General features: G+C 39.7%; 2 protein-coding genes across 4 annotated transcripts in view; both read left to right on the top strand.

The window, feature by feature from the left end:
• Positions 1-11,064, top strand: part of apc (APC regulator of WNT signaling pathway) — a 75,930-nt gene extending 64,866 nt beyond the window's left edge. For all 3 annotated transcript variants that reach the window (XM_056467276.1, XM_056467277.1, XM_056467279.1), the window contains 3 exons: positions 1,897-2,013; positions 2,099-2,313; positions 3,797-11,064. In XM_056467276.1, coding sequence (XP_056323251.1) covers positions 1,897-2,013; positions 2,099-2,313; positions 3,797-10,118 — 6,654 coding nt within the window. In that variant the 3' untranslated portion in view covers positions 10,119-11,064. The remainder of the gene's footprint in view (positions 1-1,896; positions 2,014-2,098; positions 2,314-3,796) is intronic.
• Positions 11,065-15,809: 4,745 nt separating this feature from the next.
• Positions 15,810-21,536, top strand: LOC130236519 (C3a anaphylatoxin chemotactic receptor). The gene is made up of 2 exons (XM_056467243.1): positions 15,810-15,926; positions 20,207-21,536. The coding sequence occupies exon 2, from the start codon at positions 20,244-20,246 to the stop codon at positions 21,246-21,248; it is 1,005 nt and encodes a 334-aa protein (XP_056323218.1). The 5' UTR covers positions 15,810-15,926; positions 20,207-20,243; the 3' UTR covers positions 21,249-21,536.
• Positions 21,537-25,013: the final 3,477 nt, after the last annotated feature.

The following is a 25,013-nucleotide window of genomic DNA, read 5'->3' as shown; positions in this document are numbered from 1 at the left end:
AGGAATTTGTTTTGGTGACAGAGCTTCTACAGTGCAACAGGATAACAGAGACAGGACAAAAAACAGATAATAAATATATATATAAAAAAATAGAAGTAGTGAGTGCAAATATACAGATTGACAAGTGTATGTACATGTTTATTACTATATACAGCGTTATATGTGCAGCTGTTATGTGCAAATTGGCATGTAAAGTGTGTTGTTAAATAAGTGTATATGTGTATAAATGTACAGTAGTGATGTTGGTTCCACAATTATTATCATCAAGTGTTCATGAGATGGATTGCCTGAGGGAAGACACTGTTTCTGTGTCGGGCTGTTCTGGTGCGCAGTGCTCTGTAGCGTCGACCAGAAGGTAACAGTTCAAAGAGGCAGTGTGCTGGGTGCGAGGGGTCCAGAGTGATTTTGGCAGCCCTTCTGCTCGCTCTGGATAAGTACAGTTCTACAGCTCTCTCCAGGGGGTGGTGGAGGTGTTAATGGTGGCGTGAAGAGCAGTTCAGAGTGGGTGTGGGGGGGTTTTCTCAAACCGGCAGTAAAACTCATTCAGGTCGTTTGCAAGTCGTTCATTGGCTACAGTGCTGGGGGATGGTGTCTTGTAGTTTGTGATGTTTTTCAGACTTTTCCACACAGATGCTGAGTCGCTGGAACTGACTCAGTTTTTCAGAATAGTAACTTTTTGCAACTCTGATCTAACAAGACTCTGAATTAACAAGCAGTTGCTGACATAAGAAATGTTTATCCTACTCATAAACCAATATACACAGATGGATCAAAAAAGGACAGTCATGTTTCTGCAGCAATAGTAATGGGTCAATCACACTACGGCATTCGCATTCCAGATTAAAGCTCAATTTTTACAGGCTCTCTTTTTAGCTCTGAAAATGCTGAAGGACACAATTTTATTATTTTTTCTGACTCAAAATCTTGTCTACAGACATTAAATTCTTTTAAACTGGAGCACCACATTATTATCGACTTTTTTATCAAAGTGAACGAACTACAGAGAACGTTTTATAATATAGTCTTCGGCTGGATCCCACGACATACTGGACTACTTGGAAATAAACAAGCCGCCAAAACAGCCTTAGCAGGAAAGCTGACGGAGTGTAAAATCCCACCTTCGGATCTTAAAGCCACTAATAAAAGGCTCTATTCTCAATAAACGGCAATCCGAATGGGATCAGTGCTCAGATAATAAACTTTTAGAAATTCAGCCAGAAATAGGAAGAAAATCTCATTTATTTTTTAAGTCAAGACATGATGAGATTGTTTATACAAAATGGCGCATCGGACACACGAGACTCACACATGAACATTTACTGAAAGGAGAAGAACCACCAAAATGTCAATATTGCAACAGAACCCAAACTGTTCAACACATTCTTGTGGAGTGCCCCATTTTTAATGTTATCAGACAACAATTTTTATCTGGACAGACTTTAAATGAAATATTTTTAAATGTGAATCCGTCTAAAATTGTACAATTTTTATCAAAAGGAAACCTTAAAAAACTAGATTTTTATCTTATATATTATCATTATTATGTATTTTACCATGTGTATTATTTATTTCTGTTGATTACTTTTAATTGTTAGAATATTTTTATAATTGGTATTTATAAAACGTGGTAAAATTGATCTATTTTTATTTCTGCCATGACATAGCCATAGAAGCTGAAATGGCAATACAATTAAAACTCTCTCTCTCTCTCGCTCTCTCTCTCTATGTTTGTATTGTTTGGGGTTTTACCAAAATCTGGTTTAATTCCATGTCAAAAGCTCCTTTAGAAATATTATTCCCAGTAAAAAAACATGACATGTTCAATACTGTATTTAATATTTGCATTTAATATTAATATTTTAGTGACAAGGCAGCATTTCTGATTCGTACCAACAGGTAATCGCCAGTGTTTTGCGGAACCTCTCATGGCGAGCTGATGTGAACAGTAAGAAGATTTTGCGGGAAGTTGGCAGTGTTCGGGCTCTGATGGAGTGCGCCTTAGAGGTGCAGAAGGTAAGATGTATCTATGATTAATTCAATAGGCACAACGCAACCATTCACTCATTAAAGAAATTCTCTTTCTTAATTATGCTCACAGGAGTCCACATTAAAAAGTGTCCTGAGTGCCCTTTGGAACTTATCAGCTCACTGCACTGAAAACAAAGCTGATATCTGCACCGTTCCCGGAGCTTTGGCGTTTTTAGTCAGCACTCTAACCTACCGAAGCCAAACCAACACCCTTGCCATAATTGAAAGTGGAGGTGGCATTCTGAGAAACGTGTCAAGCCTCATCGCCACTAATGAAGAGCACAGGTAGAGTGTGCTATATAAAAGCTGCACAAGCTCACCAATGTGTCAAGACTTAATATGTTTGATAATGTTCATTAAGATAACCCAAAACTACTAGAACAGTGTTATATATTTTGCTCACATATATACTTGCATGATCCCATATGTTTAAATCTGAAGAATTATTTTAAAGAGCCCCTATTTTGCATTATAAAAGGTCATGTTTTGGGAGTCTCCAACAACAGGATGATGTGCATGCAAAATCAAAAAACCGCTTATTGTCTTATAATTTACATTTATTTTTACCTAATTATCCCAACGACTCCTATATGATTCGTTCAGTGATTCATTTGTTCCCAAACCCCTCCTTTTACATAAGCTTAATCTGTGGTGATTGGTCTGATGACCCAGTCTGTTGTGATTGGTTGACTGCGTTCAGCATGAGACGGAGAGAAACGGCCTACTCTGCGATGAAGTAGCAGAGTACAAGAGCCCAATGCAGGAATGCAATAAAGCAATGCAGTTAAACACCAGCATATACTCTTAAACACAGGATCTGGAGGAAGAAGTGTCTGGTTCTTTTAAGCTGCATAATTGTTACTGACAAAGTCCCATACATTTGTAGTCTTTGCTGATCCTTTAATAACAAATGGCCTGTGAATCCCGCGTTGCGTAGGTTATTGTATCAATCATCAGAAAAGTGACAGGACCAAACACAGCACATGGGATACTGTGGTTCTGTTGTGAAAATGAACTTTAACCCTTAATTCCCCACAGCCACATGTCTGGCCATCTCCCAGTGATAGTAATCTTCGTGTCATGATCCCTCGCAGGCGCGTTCATGTTTTACCAGATCCGGCACATCATATTTGGCGACGTCTCATATGGACGTTGACCTGTGCAGACAAAAGATCCAAACAAAGGACAAATGATTCATCTGACTCTGAGTCGACTCAAAAGAATCAATAGTTCTAAATACGGTGCACTATCAGATTTAAACTCAGCTGGATGTTTCCACTTAGAGCTGTGTTACACACTGCATGGCTGGTAATTTTCAAAAACCCATAATAGGGGCTCTTTAAATAGTGAGATTGAGCATCTGTTGAGTGTTCATGCTAATGATATCACACCCTCCATGTTTAGTTTGGTTTTGAAGAAATCGGGGAAACAGCAGCGTGGCTTTAATATGCTGTGTGTTTATTAGACTGCACAGAGCTGCATTATAACAGAAGCCTAAAACGTATTTAGTCTGATAAAACAAAACTGCTGCTCCTCCATATGATGAAAAAATGGAAGCAGTGGACTGTGGTGTAATAAATTCTCTGCTGCTTTCGAACTGCGTAATGCTTGTCTCATTAGTAATTGCTTCAGCATTTCTCTCTTTTCACTTCCACACTTTTGTTTCTTGTAAATACATGCCCTCTAGTGGTGAAAGAGATATATTGTGTGCCTTTAATATTTACACATGGAAGCAAACCGTTTACTTTTTTCCTTACTTTTTTTTCAGGCAAATATTGAGGGAAAACAGCTGTCTTCAGACTCTTCTTCAGCACCTTAAATCACACAGTCTGACGATAGTGAGCAACGCCTGTGGGACGCTGTGGAACCTCTCTGCTCGCAACGCAAAGGATCAGGAGGCATTATGGGACATGGGTGCAGTCAGCATGCTGAAAAACCTTATTCACTCTAAGCACAAGATGATAGCTATGGGAAGCGCTGCTGCTTTAAGAAACCTAATGGCAAATCGGCCTGCCAAGTATAAAGATGCCAACATAATGTCTCCTGGATCCAGTCTGCCGTCCCTTCATGTAAGAAAACAAAAAGCACTAATTGAGGAACTAGATGCACAGCACCTTTCCGAAACCTTCGATAACATTGACAACTTGAGCCCAAAAGCCTCTCATAGGGTCAAGCCAAGACACAAGCATAATGTCTACGGTGATTATGATGGCGTCTGTCGATCAGATGGCTACAACCCCAATGGTGTTGGTGTTCGCTCACCTTACATGAACACTCCAGTGCTCTCAAGCCCGTCCTCTAGAGACAACCGAGGAAATGCAGAAAGTGTCCGAGCCGAGAGAGACCGAAGTCTCGATCGAGAGCGAAGGGGATTCCTTCCGGATGGTGAGGCTGCCAAACGAATGATGCAGATTCCCACGAGCGCAGCTCAGATTGCAGTAGTTATGGAAGAAGTACAGAACATGCACTTAAGTATGGATGACAGATCAGCAGGATCCACACCAGACCCTCACTCAGTGCAAGATGACATGATCCGACGTCAGACTGCTGTTCATGGTCACCAAAACATTTACAGCTATAGCAAAACAGACCCATCAGGCAGACCCTGCCCAATGCCCAAACTGGAGTACAGAGCTTCTAATGACAGTCTAAATAGCGTCAACAGCACTGACGGCTATGGGAAAAGAGGTCAAATGAAGCCCTCAGTAGATTCTTATTCGGAAGACGATGAAGGCAAATGTTGCGTCTACAGAAAATATCCTGCGGACCTTGCCCATAAGATACACAATGCAAATCACATGGAAGATGACAATGGAGATCTGGACACCCCCATTAACTACAGTTTGAAGTATTCTGATGAACAGCTCAACTCTGGTCGACAAAGCCCGAGCCAGAATGAAAGGTGGGCACGGCCTAAGCTCCTCGATGATGAAATGAAACGGCCAGATCAGAAACCACCACGATCGCAAAGCCCAGGATACCCTATGTATACTGAAGGCAGCGGTGAGGGAGAGGATAAACTCAAAAAGTACCAACCCAGGTTTGTTCAACAGGACCTGGCTGCATTTAGGTCAAGGGGCTCCAATGAGCAAATTAATAGCGGGTCAAGTCATGGACTTAACAAGAAGGTCTCTCAAACCATCTGCACTGTCGATGACTATGCAGATGACAAACCAACAAACTACAGTGAGCGCTATTCAGAAGAAGAACAACTTGATGAGCAAACTCCCAGCTACAGCATGAAATACGCTGAGGATCATCACGTAGAGCAGCCTATTGATTACAGTCTGAAGTACTCGGAAGCTGCTTCCAAGAAGAGCATGTTTAGTCATTCAAAGCCATCTTCTGCCCAAAGTTCTGTCAAAGACCATTTAAGCCAAGATAGTTCTTCTTCTGTGGCGTCTTTAAAGAATCAGGGCAGGCAAAAGCAGCTCCACCCTTCATCTGCTCAAAGCAGATCAGGACCAACAAGAGCAGTTCAAAAGAACCCAACATGCAAGGCTCCCACAATAAATCAAGAAACTTTACAGACCTATTGTGTGGAAGATACTCCCATTTGTTTTTCACGTGGTAGCTCTTTATCGTCATTGTCTTCAGAGGAGGATGAAATGGAGAGCTGTAAGCGTAATGTCAACTCGGCCAATAACTACCCAACTTTACCTATATCAGAAAAACAATCCACTAATAATGTTGCAGCTGACCAACGCACATCTGAGGGCCAGTCATCAGTCCATTATGTTCGCGTCAAGCCCCCACGACATCATTTAGGACATGGTGATGGTTCCAGGCATCATAAAACTGTGGAGTTTTCATCGGGTGCTAAATCACCTTCTAAAAGTGGTGCCCAAACACCCAAAAGTCCCCCTGAACATTATGTACAGGAGACTCCTCTAATGTTCAGCAGATGCACTTCAGTCAGCTCCCTTGACAGTTTTGAGAGTCATTCCATTGCCAGTTCTGTGCAGAGTGAGCCATGCAGTGGGATGGTCAGTGGCATTATCAGTCCGAGTGACTTACCTGATAGCCCTGGACAAACAATGCCTCCAAGTCGCAGCAAGACACCACCACCTCCACCTCCCCGGTCCACATCAGTAAAACAGAAAGTTACAGTGCCACCTCACACTGAAAAACATGATTTGGCTCCAAGACATGCAGTTGTAAGTGCTGCTGTACAAAAAGTGCAAGTTTTGCCAGATAACGATACTCTTTTACATTTTGCCACAGAAAGCACTCCAGATGGTTTCTCCTGCGCTTCAAGCCTTAGTGCGCTAAGTTTAGATGAACCCTTCATTCAAAAAGATGTTGAGCTGAAGATAATGCCCCCAGTTCATGAGGACGACCATAGTATTGAGGCAGAGCCTGAGATGGAAGATATGCAAGAGCCCAAAGTTCAAGAGAAATCACCGGCAACATCTGAAGCTGCTAAAGACATCTTGGATGACTCAGATGATGACGATGACACAGAGATTCTGAATGCTTGTATTAACTCAGCAATGCCAACAAAATCCTCAAGAAAACCCAAAAAGCAATCGACATCAAGAATACCACCACCTGTGGCTCGCAAACCAAGTCAGCTCCCTGTTTATAAATTATTACCACCACAAAACAGAGGACAACCACAGAAGCATGTGGCCCTAGCACATGGTGAGGACATGCCCCGTGTGTACTGTGTTGAGGGAACACCCATTAACTTCTCCACAGCAACATCTCTAAGTGACCTCACAATTGATTCTCCCCCAAACGAGTTGGCAGGTATGGAAAGTTCAGCTCCCCATGTAGAAGCATCTGGTCAAAGACGAGACACTCTGCCTGAAGGGAAAAGTGCAGAGGCAAAAGATACAGGTTTATCCCCTCCCATGCAGTCTGCTCTTACTGAGAACGAAGGAGATGATATTCTTGCTGAGTGTATCAATTCAGCAATGCCAAAAAGCAAAATTCACAAGCCGTTTAGAGTGCAGAAGATTCCTGACCAGGCTCAGCATCCGTCCACTGCCACTGGCAGTCTAGTTCAGCAGGATCTGGAAAAGAAAAAGCCAACATCTCCTGTAAAACCTATGCCACAAAGTAGTGAATATAGAGCAAGGATGCTCAAACGGCCAGAGGCTAATAATAGCTTGTCAGAAGCAGCAACATATCCAGATAAAAATAAAGAAACCAGAAAGCAAGAACCCAAAGTAGTCATTAGAGACTTTGCCGATAAGCCATCTAATGCTGAGGAGAGGACACGTCCTGGATTTGCCTTTGATTCTCCACATCATTACACACCAATTGAGGGGACACCTTATTGCTTCTCTCGCAATGATTCACTGAGTTCACTTGACTTTGAGGATGAGGATCTTGACTTTTCCAAGGAAAAAGCTGAGCTGCGAAAAGATAAAGAGCAAAGAAAAGTTTCCCTTCTGAAGTGCAGTGTGGAGCAGCCAGTAAAAACCAACATGGTATCGACATTTCAGACAGCTCCAACAAAACCTCTTCAAAAAACAGTTTTTCAACAAGCACCCAAAGAAAATACTGTTGCAGTGTGCGATGAAAAGCAAAAGTTTTCCATTGAAGACACTCCTGTATGTTTTTCAAGAAACTCCTCTCTTAGCTCACTAAGCGACATTGACCAAGAAAACAACAACAAAGATTGCTCTCACAAAGATGATGTAACTCAGTTGGAGGTACCTAGGCCACAAGCATCTGGTTATGCACCAAAGGCCTTTCACGTGGAGGACACCCCTGTGTGCTTCTCTAGAAATAGTTCCCTAAGCTCTCTCAGTATTGATTCTGAAGATGACCTTCTCCAAGAATGCATCAGTTCTGCGATGCCAAAGAAAAAGAAACAGCCACCAAGGAGCAAGACAGAGGAATCGGGGGTAAAGGAAGAAAAGAGCATGATGGCTGATGGTATTTTATCAGAGGAACCAGATCTTATATTAGATCTCACAGACACACATAGCCCTATTTCAGAGCAAGCCTTATCACCCGACTCTGAATCATTTGATTGGAAAGCCATTCAAGAAGGTGCTAACTCTATTGTCAGCAGTCTACATCAGGCTGCAGCGAGTCTCTCCAGACAAGGCTCCTCTGATTCAGACTCTATTCTTTCTCTCAAATCTGGCATCTCTATTGGGTCACCTTTCCACCTGCCTTTAAATCAAGATGATAAGCCTGCCACAAACAAAGGGCCAAGAATACTGAAACCTGGAGAGAAAAGCAGTTTAGAGGCCAAAAAGAAGGAAGAGGAGACTGCCAAGAGTCTGAAAGGAGGAAAGAAAGTGTATAAAAGTCTAATAACAGGAAAGCCAAGACCCAGTCTTGAAAGCATGGCCTCTCAACACAGACAAGCTCAAGCTCCTGTCATCTCTCGAGGGAGGACAATGGTTCACGTTCCTGGTGTCCGGAGCAGCTCCCCTAGTACCAGTCCAGTCCCCAAAAAGCCCCCTCCACGTGGCCAAATGTCAAAACCCCCATCTCAAGCACCAGGTCCTGGAAGCTCTCCAAGAACCATGAAAGTCCCACCAAGTTCTGAGCCTAGTCCTGCACCAGGCCCACCATCTTCCCAAGGAGGGTCAAGTAAAGCTTCCTCTCGCTCTGGGTCTCGAGACTCCACACCCTCTAGACCCGTTCAGCAATCTCTGACAAGGCCCATGCAGTCTCCTGGTCGTGCCTCTGTTTCACCTGGTAGGAATGGCTTGAGTCCTTCGAACAAATTATCTCAGTTACCACGCACTGCCTCCCCTAGTGCATCTTCAACTAAATCTTCTGGATCTGGACGCATGGCTTACACTTCTCCAGGGAGGCAATTGGTTCAACCAACGCCAACAAAACAGAGTGGTTTACCGAGAAGTACCAGTGGAATTCCTAGAAGTGAATCCGCCTCAAAAATCCTAAACCAGTGTGGCCCTTCAAAGAAGGCAGAATTGTCTAGAATGTCTTCAACAAAGTCCAGTGGTAGTGAGTCCGACCGCTCAGAAAAGCCTGGACTTGTTCGTCAATCAACATTTATCAAAGAAGCACCTAGTCCAACATTAAAAAGGAAATTAGAGGAATCTGCGTCATTTGAGTCCTTATCTCCTTCGTCTCCAAGCCAGTCACAGACTCCAGTATCTAGTCCTTCCTTGCCAGATATGTCACTTAGTCTACCCTATCAGGGAAGTGGTTGGACAAAGGCCCCTCAGGGTCAGAACTCTGCAGAAAATGGTGACGGCAAGTCACTCAGAAGGCATGACATTTCCCGATCCCATTCGGAAAGTCCTTCCAGGCTCCCAATCAACAGGACAGGCACATGGAAAAGGGAGCACAGCAAACATTCATCTTCTCTCCCAAGAGTAGGCACTTGGAAAAGAACCGGCAGCAGCTCTTCAATTCTCTCTGCTTCTTCTGAGTCCAGTGAAAAAGGAAGAAGCGAGGATGAGCGACAACCAACTAATCCCCCTCAAAAATCAGGCAAAGAGGGGGGCCTGGAGCGCAAAGGAACATGGAGAAAAGCGAAGGGAGGTGAAACCTCCTATGCACCCATGTCATTAGACTTGCAAGATCAAACCAGTGATGCCATGTCCAAATCAGAAGATGTCTGGGTGAGAATTGAAGACTGTCCTATAAACAATCCAAGGTCAAGTAAATCGCCCACTGCCTCCACGCCTCCTGTTATTGACAGCATCCCAAGCAAAGGGCTTCCCTGTGACAGGGACTCAAGTGAATCACACTCAAAACAGCCAGTAATGAGTGAGATTGCTGCTATGGGCCACCTGGGTTCAGAAACAAACCTGAATTTACTCAGGAGTAGCGAGTCTCTTGATAAAAAAGTCACTGACATCAAGCCTGCACCAAGTAATCCAAACATCGGGCCAGAGCTCCATGAGTTCCCGGTTTCTGAACGCACACCGTTTAGCTCAACTAACTCCAGCAAACACAGCTCCCCCAGTGGTGCAGTGGCTGCTAGGGTCAGTCCTTTTAATTACACACCAAGCCCTAGAAAGAGTAGCGCTGACGGCTCGACTCCTAGACCATCTCAGATCCCAACTCCGATTTCAAGCAATGCAAAAAAAAGAGACACTAAAGGAGACACGACTGAAAGTGGGTCCTACATCGTAACCTCTGTCTAAGTTTGGACTTGTTCAAAGAACTTTACGATGGCTGCCTGAAAACACTTGCTACACACTCTGGCTTTGTGGAGACAGAGCGCCACTTTGGCATAGACTTTCTTGTTGTTGCACTCTGTGTTAGACAACTTATTCTTGCTGACTGATTGCTGTTTAAGCTAATGTTGGTTTCAAATCCAGAGAGGTGACTGATAGCGAACATTTTGACAATTTGTACTGTACAGATTTATGTATATAGTTAATTTAACCACACATCAGGATCCTGTATTTAGCTCGTCTTTACAAGAATACCGACTATTGGTGGATTATGCTGTTAAACTTCTGGTGGAATTCAATACTAAAGCATTTGATTTGATTTTATTTTTTAGAACAAACTGTAAACCTGTATTAATTGACATGTTAAACTCATTCTTACTGTTGCATATTGTATTTACATAATGGATTTCCTCCTTGCATGAACCGATTCAGTGGTATAGTATTTCCTATAAAGATCAACATGTCTGTGGACACATGACCTGTACTGATAGCTGTAGTGTAACATTTTACACTTGTGTGTGCGCTTCTGAAGGCAAGAAATAACCCGCAATACTGTTAAATGATGTTGATGGTTGACATAGATTATATGAAAAAACATAGTTCCATTGCTCTGCTGTTTGTGTATAGTTGTTGCCAGATGAGGCGGGTGTCTTTTCACTGAAACTATAGTCTCGGACGGACTGAAATGATGTTTGAAAATTAAATTATTCCTGTAGGTTTTGGTGTTGGTACCTTTATGAAAAGCTCATTTGCTTCCCCTTAATTAAGCACATATTTAGATTCAACTGTTTTGCCAAAACCACAGTGTAAATAATCACATTTTATTTGAGGTTTTTAATTGTTGTTTTTCTCATGCAATAAAGTGGGCAAATCAATGTTTACAAAATATTTCCAATAAAAAATATTAAATCTACATCATAGGTGGTTTCATTTGTTTTGACAATGATTGTTCCAGATATTGTATGAAGTTTAAAGGGGCAGTTCACCCAAAAATGAAAACGTACTCACCCTCAAGTGGTTCCAAATCCTTGAGACAAAAAGAAAACCTGTAACCATTGACTTCTATAGTAGGAAAAACAAATATTCAATTTAAAAAAGACGTGCTATAAATGAAAATAGCAATTATATACACAAACATTTAAAGAGCCCATATTATGGCTTTTTGAAAATGCCCTTCCATGTAGTGTGTCACACAGCTCTAAGTGAAGTGAAATATCCAGCTAAGGCTTAAATCTGTAAGTTTACAGTGTTTAAAACTATTGATTCATCTATAAAAGAGTCGACTCATAGTGCTTCAAACGAGTCGTCTTGATAACGAGTTATTAGGTGTTTTGCGATGACGCAGCTACGAAACACAAGTAGTTGCACGCGCAAGCCCGGGAGATTTGAAACCTGCGGCCCCGCCCACTAACAGAAAAAAGTCACACACACACACACACAGAGACACACACAGACATCGGTAGAATGAAGTCACGCTGTGCAGATGGAGATTATTGACAGTCTAATCAAAGATGAAACCTTAGCATATAGCCTAGCCTTGAGCAGATCGAGAGCCTCTGGAAACTACCTGCTTACAAAGAAGACTTCATCAGTTTGTTAAAGGAAGGATCGGTAAAGACTGTCAGAACAAGGATCAGTGGATAATGAATCAGTTTCTTCCCCCATTTCACCAGTGTAAGTACGTGCGATTAAAATTGTTGCCTCGTTTACTCTAGCTTGCAAATTATGCATTTAGTTGTGTTTTGTTACTTGTAACCGCGTGTGCTGTATCAGGTTAACTCTTTATATTCTCATATCGCGTGTAAAGCCACGTTGAAAACGCGACGCGTGCCGCTTTGTTTATGGATAGTCAGCTATGTGTGTGTGTGTAATGTGTGTGTGTGTGTGGCTCCTCTGAGGACGGTCGTTTGTGTGAGTGTCTCCTCTTAGGAGGTTGATGTGTGTGTGTGTGTGTGTCTCTGAATAGGGTAAAGCTCTAGGCAAAGGGTGATCAAAGGGACCCGTTTGTAAAATGAGGACCGGGGGGGTTAGGGTTGTATCTTAGGGTTGTAATCGCGGATGTAACTGAGGACGCGGAGGGGGAGGGAGGTGTCGCCGCCGCGCCGTCTCTATTCTGGACGCGCCGGCCCTGTGTGTGCGTGTGTGTAAAAAGAGCAAGTAGACTGCTAAGACATATCCTCGCCAGTTCTTGGACTTTTTGCTTGATAAAATAGTTAGTCGTCAGTATTTTCTAGTCCATCGTCTGTATTTACATTCACCCACTGGCAGCCAAAATCCACTGAAGCGTGTATGCATTGTGACTACTTTTATATTGTTGATAATCTGCTGGGCATTTCACTCTGTCTCGCCCTGAAGCCTGTCAGTGTCGTCGACCAATCGCAGCAGCCTGTCATTGGTCCAATCAGCGCAGATTAGCTTCGCGCTGAGGACGGGTTTGGGTACAAATGAATCGCTGAACGATTCATATGGGAGTCGCTGGGATAATTAGGTAAAAATAAATGCAGATTATAAGACCATCAAAGTGTTGTTTGACCTTGCATGCATATTAGACTGTTGTTGGAGACCCTTACAACCTAAATATGACCCTATTTCATCTATAATATGGGCTCTTTAAAGTGTATGAGTTTCTAACGAAATGTCTGGTGCATTAAGACTGGAGGAGTGTGTTCTACAGGTGGTTTGTCAAGCCCACTCACCTGCATGTTTATGTGGTGCGTTGTGTCGATTTAAGGAATTTTTGATGATTTTAACTTTAAGTTCTATGCATTAATAGACTAATCCTTGTATTAATAGTTTAATTCTGTTTTTGACTAGTTACATGAACTTATGCTGATGTGTTTATCCTAATATGACTGTATGTGCTTAACCTCATATAACCTTGCTCTGTAACAGCTTTTGCTTTGTGTTACTGATAACAGAGAAGTCTCTCCTCGGAACTTGTTCTCAGCAAAATGTTACAACTCTTTTCTTTCAGAGTGTGCTCGTTTACAGGAAGAATCGCATATGGGGGGAGTGCAAGCTCGCTTTCTTGTGGGCTCCGTTGTGTTTGCATAACTTTTTCTGTGCAGATTAGCATTTTCTGCCTGACTACTGATGATTTACGTTATATATAGATGCAAGACATTTTGGTGATCGTGTAAAATGTTAAACGCATAATTATCCAAATGCAATAATGCTAAATATTATGAAGTGTACACCAAGAACTGCTTTAGTTTTTGCACATTTTACCATACGCTTTGAGAAATAAAGGTACGCAATCTGTCACTGGAGTGGTACCTTTTCATAAGGTGCATTTTTGTTCCTAACAGGTCCTTGAAGGTACATATGTCTGAAAAGTACAAATGTGTATCTTATAATACCTTATAGGTGTAAAAGTGTATCCTAAAGGTGCTAATGTACACCTGTACGGTACAAAAGTCTACACTTTTGGAAAGCTAAGTTACCACACCAGTGACTGATTTTGTACCTTTATTCTGAATTTGTATTATTAAATATATCTCCCTACTGAAAAAAAAAACGGCTTAAACCAGCCTAAGCTGGTTGGCTGGTTTTAGATGGTCGACCAGCCTGGTTTTAAAGGGGTTTTGGCCATTTCCAGGCTCGTTTCCAGTCATTTCCTGCCTGATCTTAGCTGGTCAGGCTGGAAAATGACCAGCTAAAACCAGCTTGACCAGCCTAGACAGGCTGGGAGCCCAGCCAAAACCAGCTATGTCCAGCTGGCTGGAAACCAGGCTGGATTTAGCTGGCCATTTTCCATTTTCTAGCCTAACCAGCTAATACCAGGCTGGAAACCAGCCTGGAAGTGGCCAAAATCCCTCTGAATCCAGGCTGGTCAACCAGCAAAAAACCAGCCAACCAGCCTAGGCTGGTTTAAACTGGATTTTTTAGCAGGGTTACTGTATATATTATTATGAGGTGATTTTGCTCAGCATTTTAAGATTATAAGCAAATGCCATCAGTCTACAGAAATTTCCCAGTATTTCTCTGTTGCAATCGGGAGATCACAATAATTAACCCAGAAAAAGCCAAAGCAAACACTAGCAGATTACTATGTTCTATTTATACATACAGCACTACAACATACAAAAGCGAGAGATCGACTTAGAACGTCATTTACCTGTTTAATAATGATTTGATCAGCTATAGTTTTAAATATACGCTGTGTTTTTCCCCTTTAGTAAGCCTTTATTGTGCAGTCTCTGTCGCCATCTTGTGGTGGAACATCAACCATCTTTACTCTGCTGATGGCCGCCAACGTGCTAAATCGTTGAAATTATAAATATTTAAAATAGGCACTATCCTTATAATAAACTGCATAATTCCAATCTAAACAACTAAATTCTCGACTAAAAAAGCATTACAAGTATATAATGCCGTCCAACAGCTGCAATATTTGTCAAACTGCAGTGAGTTGGTCATGTGGGCGGAGTAATACAGAATGGTGGAGAGGCTGTACAAGTGCTGAGTAAACTTCCGGTGACCTGTTATTGTGTTTTTTCCATTTTATACGGTTCCTTTTACAGCATTGATGTTGTAATGTAATTCAACTACAATCAGTTAAACAGACTTTGGCATTCATTTAGTTACTCAAGCGTAAAACGAGACAAAAATCTGTTTACTCGCTCGCGCCTGTCAGAATTGGCAGAAGCTCCATTGAATATACTGGGGTAAAATAAATGCTCATATTATAAAGTCATGGCAGGGGGAAATGTTATTTAATGCAGTGCTTCTTGTACAATCTGAGACTCACTTTATATCAGATATCACTCAGCCAGTGGAGATCGCTGATTTTTAAAGAAAACAGACCTTAAACGCGCCGATTTTGCATTGGCATACAATTCACCGGAAACGATTAACCCAGGTTACTGGCAAATTAAAAGTCCCATTAGCATGCTTCGGCATATACCCCATTGACTTCAATAGTAGAAAAAACAAACACTGTGAAAGTCAATGGTTACAGGTCTCCAGTTCTCCTCAAAATGTCTTCCTGTGTGTTTGACATAAGAAAGAAACTCAAAGCGCTTTCATTATGTAAATGACAGAATTCTCAGTTTTGGATGAACTATCCCTTCACAGACACACAAGCTGATATCCTCGAATCTAACTTCTTTCTATCTTTTCCTGTTGTGGTTGTGTTTTACCGCTCTTTAAAAGAGGAATTCAACAAAGTGCATAATCATCATCAAATGTTTTTTCAGAACTTCATAGATATAAACAAAAGGCTCTGTTTAATACACTCTCAGAAAAAGCTTGTACTTTCCAGCTGCACATTAGTAAGGCTTGTACCTTTAAAAGTACTATGAGGTATTTAGATATTAACATGTACCTTTCAGGACCTGTTAGGTGACCGATTTTATAATTTATTTCTGAGAGTGTACCAAATGTACAATTCAATTCATCTTTATTTCTCTAGCACGTTTACAATGTTGGTTGTGTCAAAGCAGCTTAACATGGACGATTATAGTAAATGTAAACTGTGTCAGTCCAGTTTTTAGAGTTGAAGTTCAGTGTGGTTTAATTTTCACTGCTGAAAGTCCAAACACTGAAGATGCGCAGCTCCACAAGTCCCAAACCAAGCAAGGCAGTGGCAATATAATGACCCTCGTTCTTTCGTAGTTCTTCATCAAATCAAAGGGACTTCCTGCCATTTCCTGTGGTTCCGCCTTAAAGTGGCTTGTGTGGTAAGAGTCTGTCAAACACACATCAGCTGCTGAGGAGAGAACAAGATCTGTGAAGCAAACTCTGTTTACTAAGTGAAAGTGGCTGAACTTGACTGTAAGTACTTATTATTATTATTAATATTATTATTATTATTAATTGGTCATTTTGAATTGAGTCTGCTAAATGAATAGATTGAAATGTTTGACACTAAAAACACTTAATGTTAAAGATATTGGCCCTCCTGTGAATGTTTTATTTTTATCTGGAGAAACTTTAAAGAAACTTTTTTTAAATGTGGATCCTTCAAAAGTGGTAAAAGTTTTAGCAAAAATAAACCTTTAACGGCTTTAGTTGTGTATCCTATGTGCTATTTATTGCTGTTGATGTATTTTTATTGTTCTTTATATGTTTTTTACTATTATATAAAAGAGGATTTGTAAAATGTTGTACACTACCTGACAAAAGTCTTGTCACCTATCCAAGTTTTAGGAATAACATATAATAACTTGACTTCTAGTTGATCATTTGGTTGATTAGAAGTGTCTTATATGAAAGGTAAAGGCCTCTAGATTATGCTTATTTTACCACAATAAAATCTGATCATGGCTTGATTTTGACTGATTTAATTAGGACAGTAAGGTCTGACTCTGCTTAGACTAAAGTCTGCTCACTGAACCTTCAATAATGTCCAGTATAGAATATGTGGTCATGCTGCAGTGGAAACAGAATGAATATTGTGTCTGACTCCATCATGAGCTTGGAGGACTGCATCCATACATCTCTGCAATGACTCAAATCACTGATTAATAAAGTCATCTGGAATGGCAAAGAAAGCCTTCTTGCAGGACTCCCAGAGTTCATCAAGAGTCTTTGGATTCATCTTCAATGCCTCCTCCTTCATCTTACCCCAGACGTGCTCAATAATGTTCATGTCTGGTGACTGGGCTGGCCAATCCTGCAGCACCTTCTTAGCTTTCAGGAGCTTTGATGTGGAGGCTGAAGTATGAGAAGGAGCGCTATCCTGCTGGTTTGTAATGTAATGGGCAGCACAAATGTCTTGATACCTCAGGCTGTTGATGTTGATCATCCACTCTGCAGATCTCTCGCACGCCCCCATACTCAATGTAACCCCAAACCATGATTTCTCCTTCACCAAGCTTGACAGATTTCTTTGAGAATCTTGGCTCCATGCTGGTTCCAGTAGGTCTTCTGCAGTATTTGTGATGAATCGGATGAATTCAACAGATGATTCTTCTGAAAAATCTACTTCTGCCACTTTTTTTCCAAATGATCAACTAGAAGTCAAGTTATTATTTGTTGCTCTTACAACTGGGATCCACCACAAGACCTTTGTCAGGTAGTGTGTATTTAGTCATGGTATAGCCAGAGAAGCTGATATGGCAATAAATTCAAAACTCTCTCAAATATTTCCCAAATGATGTTTACCAGATCAAGGACGTTTTCACAGTATTTCCTATAATATGTTTTTCTTCCTGAGAAAGTATTTTGTCCTTCTTTGCTTGGTATAAATGCAGTTTTTTAAAGCAATTTTAAGATCAATATTATTAGCCTTATTAATTTTTTCGATTATCTATAGAACAAACCACTGTTATCCAATGACTTCATTAATTAACTTGCGTAGTTAACATAACCTGTTTAAGTCTTTACATTGCACTTTAAACTGGGTAGTGTTGCAAAATAAATATCAATTAGTTATTAAAACTATTAAAACTTGAATCTTTCCATTAAAAGTCACTTGGAAAATATTTTAAAAAGATCAAATTTTACGTTGGCTAATAATTTGTCACTATATGTGATATCCACATGCACACTTATGATTCTATAATGATGATTCTTGTTATGATTTATTGCTGAAGGTTACCACTATTACAGTAAACGGTATTCTCATGATATTGACCTAATCTGCAAACAAATAATTACTTTAACATGCATAATAACAAAATGACTTGTACATACATGTTCAGAGTAAATCAATGTTTCAACTATTGCAAAACAGTAATAAAGTATAACTGGTAACACTTTACAACAAACTCTCGATTGTAAATGTTAGTTAATGCATTAAAATCAAGTGAAAAAATGTCAGATTTATTATAGTTATTATGTTAATATTACTAATATTAACCCCATATGTTATTATAATGTTAATATTAGGTAAAATACAACTGAATTTTATTAGTTTTTTTATTTAAATGTAGTTATACTTATAATAAAATCTTTATGTCTATGATTTTAATGTGTTATTAGGCATTAACTAGGAAAGATTTAGCTAAGATTAATAAAGCCTTCTGTAGTTTTCATTATGAGTTTAGTTAACTCTGCTGAAAGAAAAGGAAATGGTAAGGTATGCTTTCATGCTGGTCTTACTGCTTTCATACCTTACGAGCAGTGTTAGGGAAAGTTACTTTGTAAAGTAATGCATTTCAATAATGGTACTTCCCCCAAAAGTTACTTTTTATGGTAAGTTACTTTAGCTTTACTTTTTTCTTACCTGACTAGGGCTTGATCTCATCATTTAATTAATCTTAACCTGCACTGTAACCTGCATCTTCCTTCAAATTTCCTTTGATGCATTCAAAATAATGAGAATTCTTCCATCACAGAAATGCCTATAGTTCAACGTGACTACGGTCATTTTTATTCAGCAATTTATTATTTAAAAGCTAATTCATTCATCTAAAAAGTATCTCAAATATTATTACTTAATTTTTTTTAAAGGTTTTTTCCACAGGGAAATTACCTATAAATGTAAACTATTGAAGCCTTTATTGCATAGTATTAACGTACAATACCCCCTATAAACAATTTAAGATCAATATTTCATCATTGTTTATACAAGATTAACATGGAAATGTTCAAAATTGAACCATTAAGCTAAACGATTAAGTCTTTATGTATTTGATGCTGTTTTGAGCAACCAATGCAAATTCACTGTATTATGAAGTGCAATCAATGTTATGCTCATTCTCACGATATGACACAACCCCAAATCAGAGAAACTTTGGACAGTGTGGAAAACACAAATAGAAAAGAAAGTAGTGATTTCTAAATTTACTTTGACTTGTATTTCATGGCAGACAATACAACTAACATTATTTAATGTGTTCCTCATGATTATTATTATTATTTTTTTTAAATAATAACATGTATTACAATTTTGATTCTTGCAACACATTTAAAAAAAGTTGGGACAGGAGCAGTTTATGGCTAGTAATCAGGTAAACTGCTGAAATAATGATTAGTTTCAGTGATAGTTTCAGTGCGTGAAGCACAAGGGTGAAAGCCTAAGCTGAACAACCGTGATCTCCGATCCCTCAGAGACCCACTGCATCAAGAATCCTCATTCATCTATAAGCCATATGAGCCATATCACCACATGGGCTCAGGACTACTGCTGCAAACATTTGCCAAGTACCACAATACATTACATCCACAAATGCCAGTGAAAACTGTACTGTGCCAAAAGAAAGCCCTATGTTAACAGTGTCCAGATGCACTGTCGACTTCTCTGGGCTCGGAGTCATCTGACATGGACCATCACACAGTGGAAGCATGTATGTGGTCAGATGAATCAGTATTTCAGGTGTTTTTTGGGAGAAATGCACGCTGTGTGCTCTGGACCAAAGAAGGAAAGGATCATCCAGACTGTTACCAGCAACAAGTCCAAAAGCCAGGGTCTGTCATGGTATGGGGTTGTGTCAGTGCCCTTGGCAAAGGTAACCCGCTCTTCTGTGATGGCAGAATTAATGCTGAAAAGCACATAGAGATTTTGGAGGTGCTGCCTTTATTTCCAGGGACACCCATGCATATTTCAACAAGACAATGCAAAACCACATTCTGAAACGCGTTACAAAGTCCTGGCTGGGGAGGAAGAGGATACAAGTACTTGACTGGCCTGCCTGCAGTCCCGACCTGTCTCCAATAGAGAATGTGTGCTGCATTTTGAAGCGCAAAATGCAACAATGAAGACCCCGTACTGTTGCCCACCTTAAGACTTGTTTGCAGGAAGAATGGGACAAAATGACACCTGAAACACTTCATCACTTGGTCTCTTCAGTCTCTAAATGTCTTGTAAGTGTTGTGAACTGGAATGGCAGCATTACACGGTGATTATTGCTTTACTGATACAACTTTTTTGAAATGTGTTGCCAAAACCTAAATTGTAGTGTGTGTTTATTTTGAAAAAACAAACAATAAAAATCATGAGGAACGCATTAAATAATGTTTGTTGTATTGTCTGCAATGAAATTCAAGTCAAAGTAAATTTCGAAATCACTACTTTCTTTTTTTATTCGCGTTTTCCAAATTGTCCCAACTTTTTCTGATCTGGGGTTGTACATTGCTGAACATCTGCCTATATCTGTCTATATCCACAGCATCCGCAAAACAAACGAAATATTTCGAGTCTCTGCCATGGATGAAAATTATGAGAGCTTCACAGATGTGTCTGAAGATTATTGGGACTTTGATGGAAATGAGACCAATAGCTTTGCGTCTTCAGAAGTGAGGGTGATCTCTCTGGTCGTCTACTGCTTGACATTTCTCCTCGGAGTCCCAGGAAACTCGTTCGTCATATTCATCGCAGGAACGAAGATGAAAAGAACTGTTAATACAATCTGGTTTCTCAATCTAGCCACTGCCGACCTCCTGTGCTGTCTTTCCATACCGCTAACTGTAGCCGAAATCCTCCTAGACCACCATTGGCCATACGGATACGCCATGTGCAAAATTCTCCCCTCAGTAATAGTCATAAACATGTTCGCCAGCGTTTTTACCTTAAACATAATCAGCCTGGATCGCTTCACACAGGTTATCACTCCAGTTTGGGCTCAAAATCATCGAAGTTTATTGCTAGCGCGGCTATCTTGTGTTGCGGTATGGATTTTGGCGTTGCTGCTCAGCTTGCCCTTCATGATAATAAGACGAACTTATGAGGAGTTTAACATGACAGTTTGCACTTTTGACATCGATGACGGTGACTTTACGACATATGGAGCTTTGAGCATCGTCAGGTTTGTGTTTGGCTTTTTAATTCCTCTAATATCCATCGTGACATGCTACGGAATTATCGCGCGCAAGTTGGGCAGTCGTCATTTCCGCAGCGGCCGAGCATTTCGCATCATGCTGGCTGTTATTGTGGCTTTTTTCCTGTGCTGGATGCCGTATCACATGTTGGATTTGATACGAAGTTATGGAGGGGAATCCAGCTCATTGGTGGCTTTGAAAGTGGATCCGTTGGCCATCTCTTTGGCGTACGTGAACAGCTGTCTGAACCCCGTCCTGTATGTTTTCATGGGGCAGGATTTTAAGAATAAGGTTCAGCTTTCACTAAGGCGTGTGTTCGAACGGGCTTTCTCTGAGGAGGGAACACAAATATCGAGATCCACACAGTCACAACAAATGCACTCAGTGTTGTGAAGATATTGTACGCTCAAACTTTCAGAGTTTGATCTGTTTGGCTAAATTGTCTGTACTGTATGCACTTTCAAACAAGTCTCTTTCCATTCGCTCTTAATTTTTTAATTGTCTAATGCAAATTGCATCCAAATGTTTTTGGTGTGTTTTCTGAGGGTATCCTTCTCTCGTTTAAACTGTAATTTAAAACTTGCAAAGCACAAGTACACTACCTGACAAAAGTCTTTTTACCTATTTAAGTTTTAGAAACAGCAAATATTAACTTGACTTCTAGTTGATCATTTGGTTGATCAGAAGTGGCTTATATTAAAGGCAAATGCCTCTAGATTATGTTTATTTTATCACAATAAAATATGATCATGCTTTAATTTTCAATGATTTCATTAGGACAGTAAGGTCTGACTCTGCTTAGACTAAAGTCTGGTCACTGAACCTTCAATAATGTCCAGTATAGAATATGTGGTCATGCTGCAGTGGAAACAGAATGAATATTGTGTCTGACTCCATCATGAGCTTGGAGGACTGCATCCATACATCTCTGCAATGACTCGAATAACTTCTGGAATGGCAAAGAAAGCGTTCTTGCAGGACTCCCAGTTCATCAAGATTCTTTGGATTCATCTTCAACGCCTCCTCTTTCATCTTACCCCAGACATGCTCAATAATGTTCATGTCTGGTGACTGGGCTGGCCAATCCTGCAGCACCTTCTTTGCTTTCAGGAGCTTTGATGTGGAGGCTGAAGTATGAGAAGGAGCGCTATCCTGCTGAAGAACTTATCCCTCTTCTGTGGTTTGTAATGTAATGGGCAGCACAAATGTCTTGATACCTCAGGCTGTTTATGTTGATCATCCACTCTGCAGATCTCTCGCACGCCCCCATACTCAATATAACCCCAAACCATGATTTTTCCTTCACCAAACTTGACTGATTTTGGTGAGAATCTTGGGTCCATGCTGGTTCCAGTAGGTCTTCTGCAGTATTTGTGATGATTGGGATGCAGAACAGCAGATGATTCTCCTGAAAAATCTACCTTCTGACACTTTTCCAAATGATCAACTAGAAGTCAAGTTATTATTTGTTGCTCTTACAACTGGAATCCACAACAAGACCTTAGGTGTCAGGTAGTGTATAGCCTAAAGTTTTCAGTGTAATCATCCGATTTAAAATTAGCGTATACACCAGAGAACATGGTTTTCAGTGACTAAATGTATCAAGTTTCTGTGTTTTTAGAAACATATGGATTAAAAATATGATTGGTGTTTACCAAAATAACCACCACTAAAATTAGGCCTGATGTATTTATTAATTATTTTCAGAGTAGCCTATTATCTGTTAGGCCAATTTGTCTATAAAATTGCAAACAAGTCTCTTTCTATTCACTCTATTTGGTTATCTAATGCAAATTGTGTCCAATGTTGGTGTGTTTTCTGAGGGTATCTTTAAAGCACAAGTATAGCTTGGTTTTTGGTGTAGTTGCATGATTTATAATTAGCATGTAGCATGGTATTCAGTGACAAAATGTTTCAAGTTTCTCTGTTTTTAGAAATATTTGGATTAAAAATATGATTGGCATCACTGGAAAACACCCATACACTCTTATTCCCACACATATACTATGGACAATTTAGCGTACCCAATTCCCCTATAGCGCATGAAGTTGGACTGTTAGGGGAAACCGGAGCACCTAGAGGAAACCCACACGAACACAGGGAGAACATGCAAACTCCACAGAGAAATGCCAGCTGACCCAGCCGAGACTGGAACCAGTGATTTTACGATTTTCTTTTTAATTTCTGAGAGCTGTAGTTTGTCAAACTATGCTTGAGATAGTCGCACGCATAGGGCAGTTTTGAGTTTTGTCTCAAAATTGTAATAACAGCAGTTTTTATACTAAGAGGTCAATGGAAGACAAAGAAATGTTTAACCATTTACTGCATTTTAAATGATGACAATGCTAATTATAGTCATTTATGTCATGTGTGTCAATGAAAAATGCTAAGTCATGTCAACAACCCATATACAGTTTCAAACAAGTCTCTTTCCACGTGCTCTTATGTTTGTTATCTAATGCAAAAGCAGAGATATCATGTCCAAATATGTTTGGTGTGCTTTCTAAGGGTATCTTTCTCTTATTAAAGCTAAAACTTTCAAATATCCAAAGCACAGGTGGCTTTTTCTGGCACTTTTTTTTTTAAACAGAAGTTTTTGTTAAATCAGGAAGCTAAGAAACACATTCAGTGCATCTAAAACATCTGCGATGAAACAGAGATTTGAAAGAGGAAGAGTATTTTAGTTTTAGGCATTGCTATTAATAATGTGTAATACTCAGCACTTCATGTACATTTGATCTGCATTTAAAGTACTGTAGCTTGCACTTTGTAATCCCCTATGCTGAAATTAGACACAGACAAATGGGCAGTAAAACCTTCTCTTGGTTAAAAAAACTATTTTAAAGAATAAAATAGATATTTTTACACTCAATTTTGTTTGCTGCTTGTTCAAAATACTTATCATGCTGTTTTACTCCACAGAACTCCATATAAAAGGCAAAAACGTTTTTGCACAGGCCTATTAAAGGGTTAACAGTGCCAACTGATGATCAACAGTAAAAATGACACATTTGACCTCTTCCCAACAGGGAAAACCACCAACAATCAAGAATGCATGATTATATGGTCAAGGCTTTGCAATTAAATTTAATATCATTATAATGGAGGTCAATGGGACAAAAACAGCCACTAACATAATGAAAGGGTAGTCAGTTTGAGCAATACTCAGGGGTTAATAATCTGATAGTCACATTGCCTTCAATCTTTATTAGTGTGCATAACAACTCAAAGTTTCTTTCAATGCTTCTTTTTATATATAAAAATAAGCCTATTGAAGACTTGAGAATTACTGTTCAATTTTTAAACTGACTTTTCATTTCGACAGAAGGATTGTTTTGTGGAGTCTTTATGGAGTACTGGATATTGATTGTGTCATTCTTTGGGCAAATATTTAAAGAGATTCAAGATGATTGTCGTCTCAGTCGAATGTTTTCAGAGTTTTGACCAATGTCTCATGTCAAATCACACTTTCTTCTCCAAAATAAAACCGTTTACACCCATCCATAGCATTATTTCATATTTCATTCTCTTGTTTGTTTGTATTTTGCTTTGGGTCCGTATCTGTTCTTACTTTTACAATTTACAGATTTAAACTATACATTTCAATATTTGCTGAGGTTATATGCCCTATTTTTTTTCAACCCAATTCTGGCTGTATGAAGGACTAACTCAATGGCTGGGGTAATTTTTTACATTAAATTTATAGGACCAAATTTAACCATTTAAGTCAGTCCATATTTGACCAAATTTGGGTTTTAATATCCCATGATTTCTTAGAGAGTCTAGGCTAATCATTTGCTTTTCTTAACTTATGTTTATTTATTTCACAACAATGGAGAGTGTACATTAATCAACGCTTCCCAAGAACACAAAATTAGCCCAACGTTTCATTAAGGGTGCCTTTATAAAGGCTAGATTTAAAGGCTATACCAATAAAAATACAAATTCAAACAATACTCAAATGAACAGCAAAAAACAACATCAAAATGCCTACGTTCACAATGTTGATTATTAAAGCCATTTCTTAAATTAATACTTAAATGACTTAAGATACACATTCTCTTACATATTGTGATGTTAAATTCGACTGAACAAGCTTGATCACATAAAGTTTTTCCAAGTGGAATACTTAATACTTCTAAACTTGTTACTTCTTAA

Source organism: Danio aesculapii, chromosome 10, assembly GCF_903798145.1.
Source record: "Danio aesculapii chromosome 10, fDanAes4.1, whole genome shotgun sequence".
NCBI lineage: Eukaryota > Metazoa > Chordata > Actinopteri > Cypriniformes > Danionidae > Danio > Danio aesculapii.
This window is presented reverse-complemented; position numbering and strand designations above follow the sequence as displayed.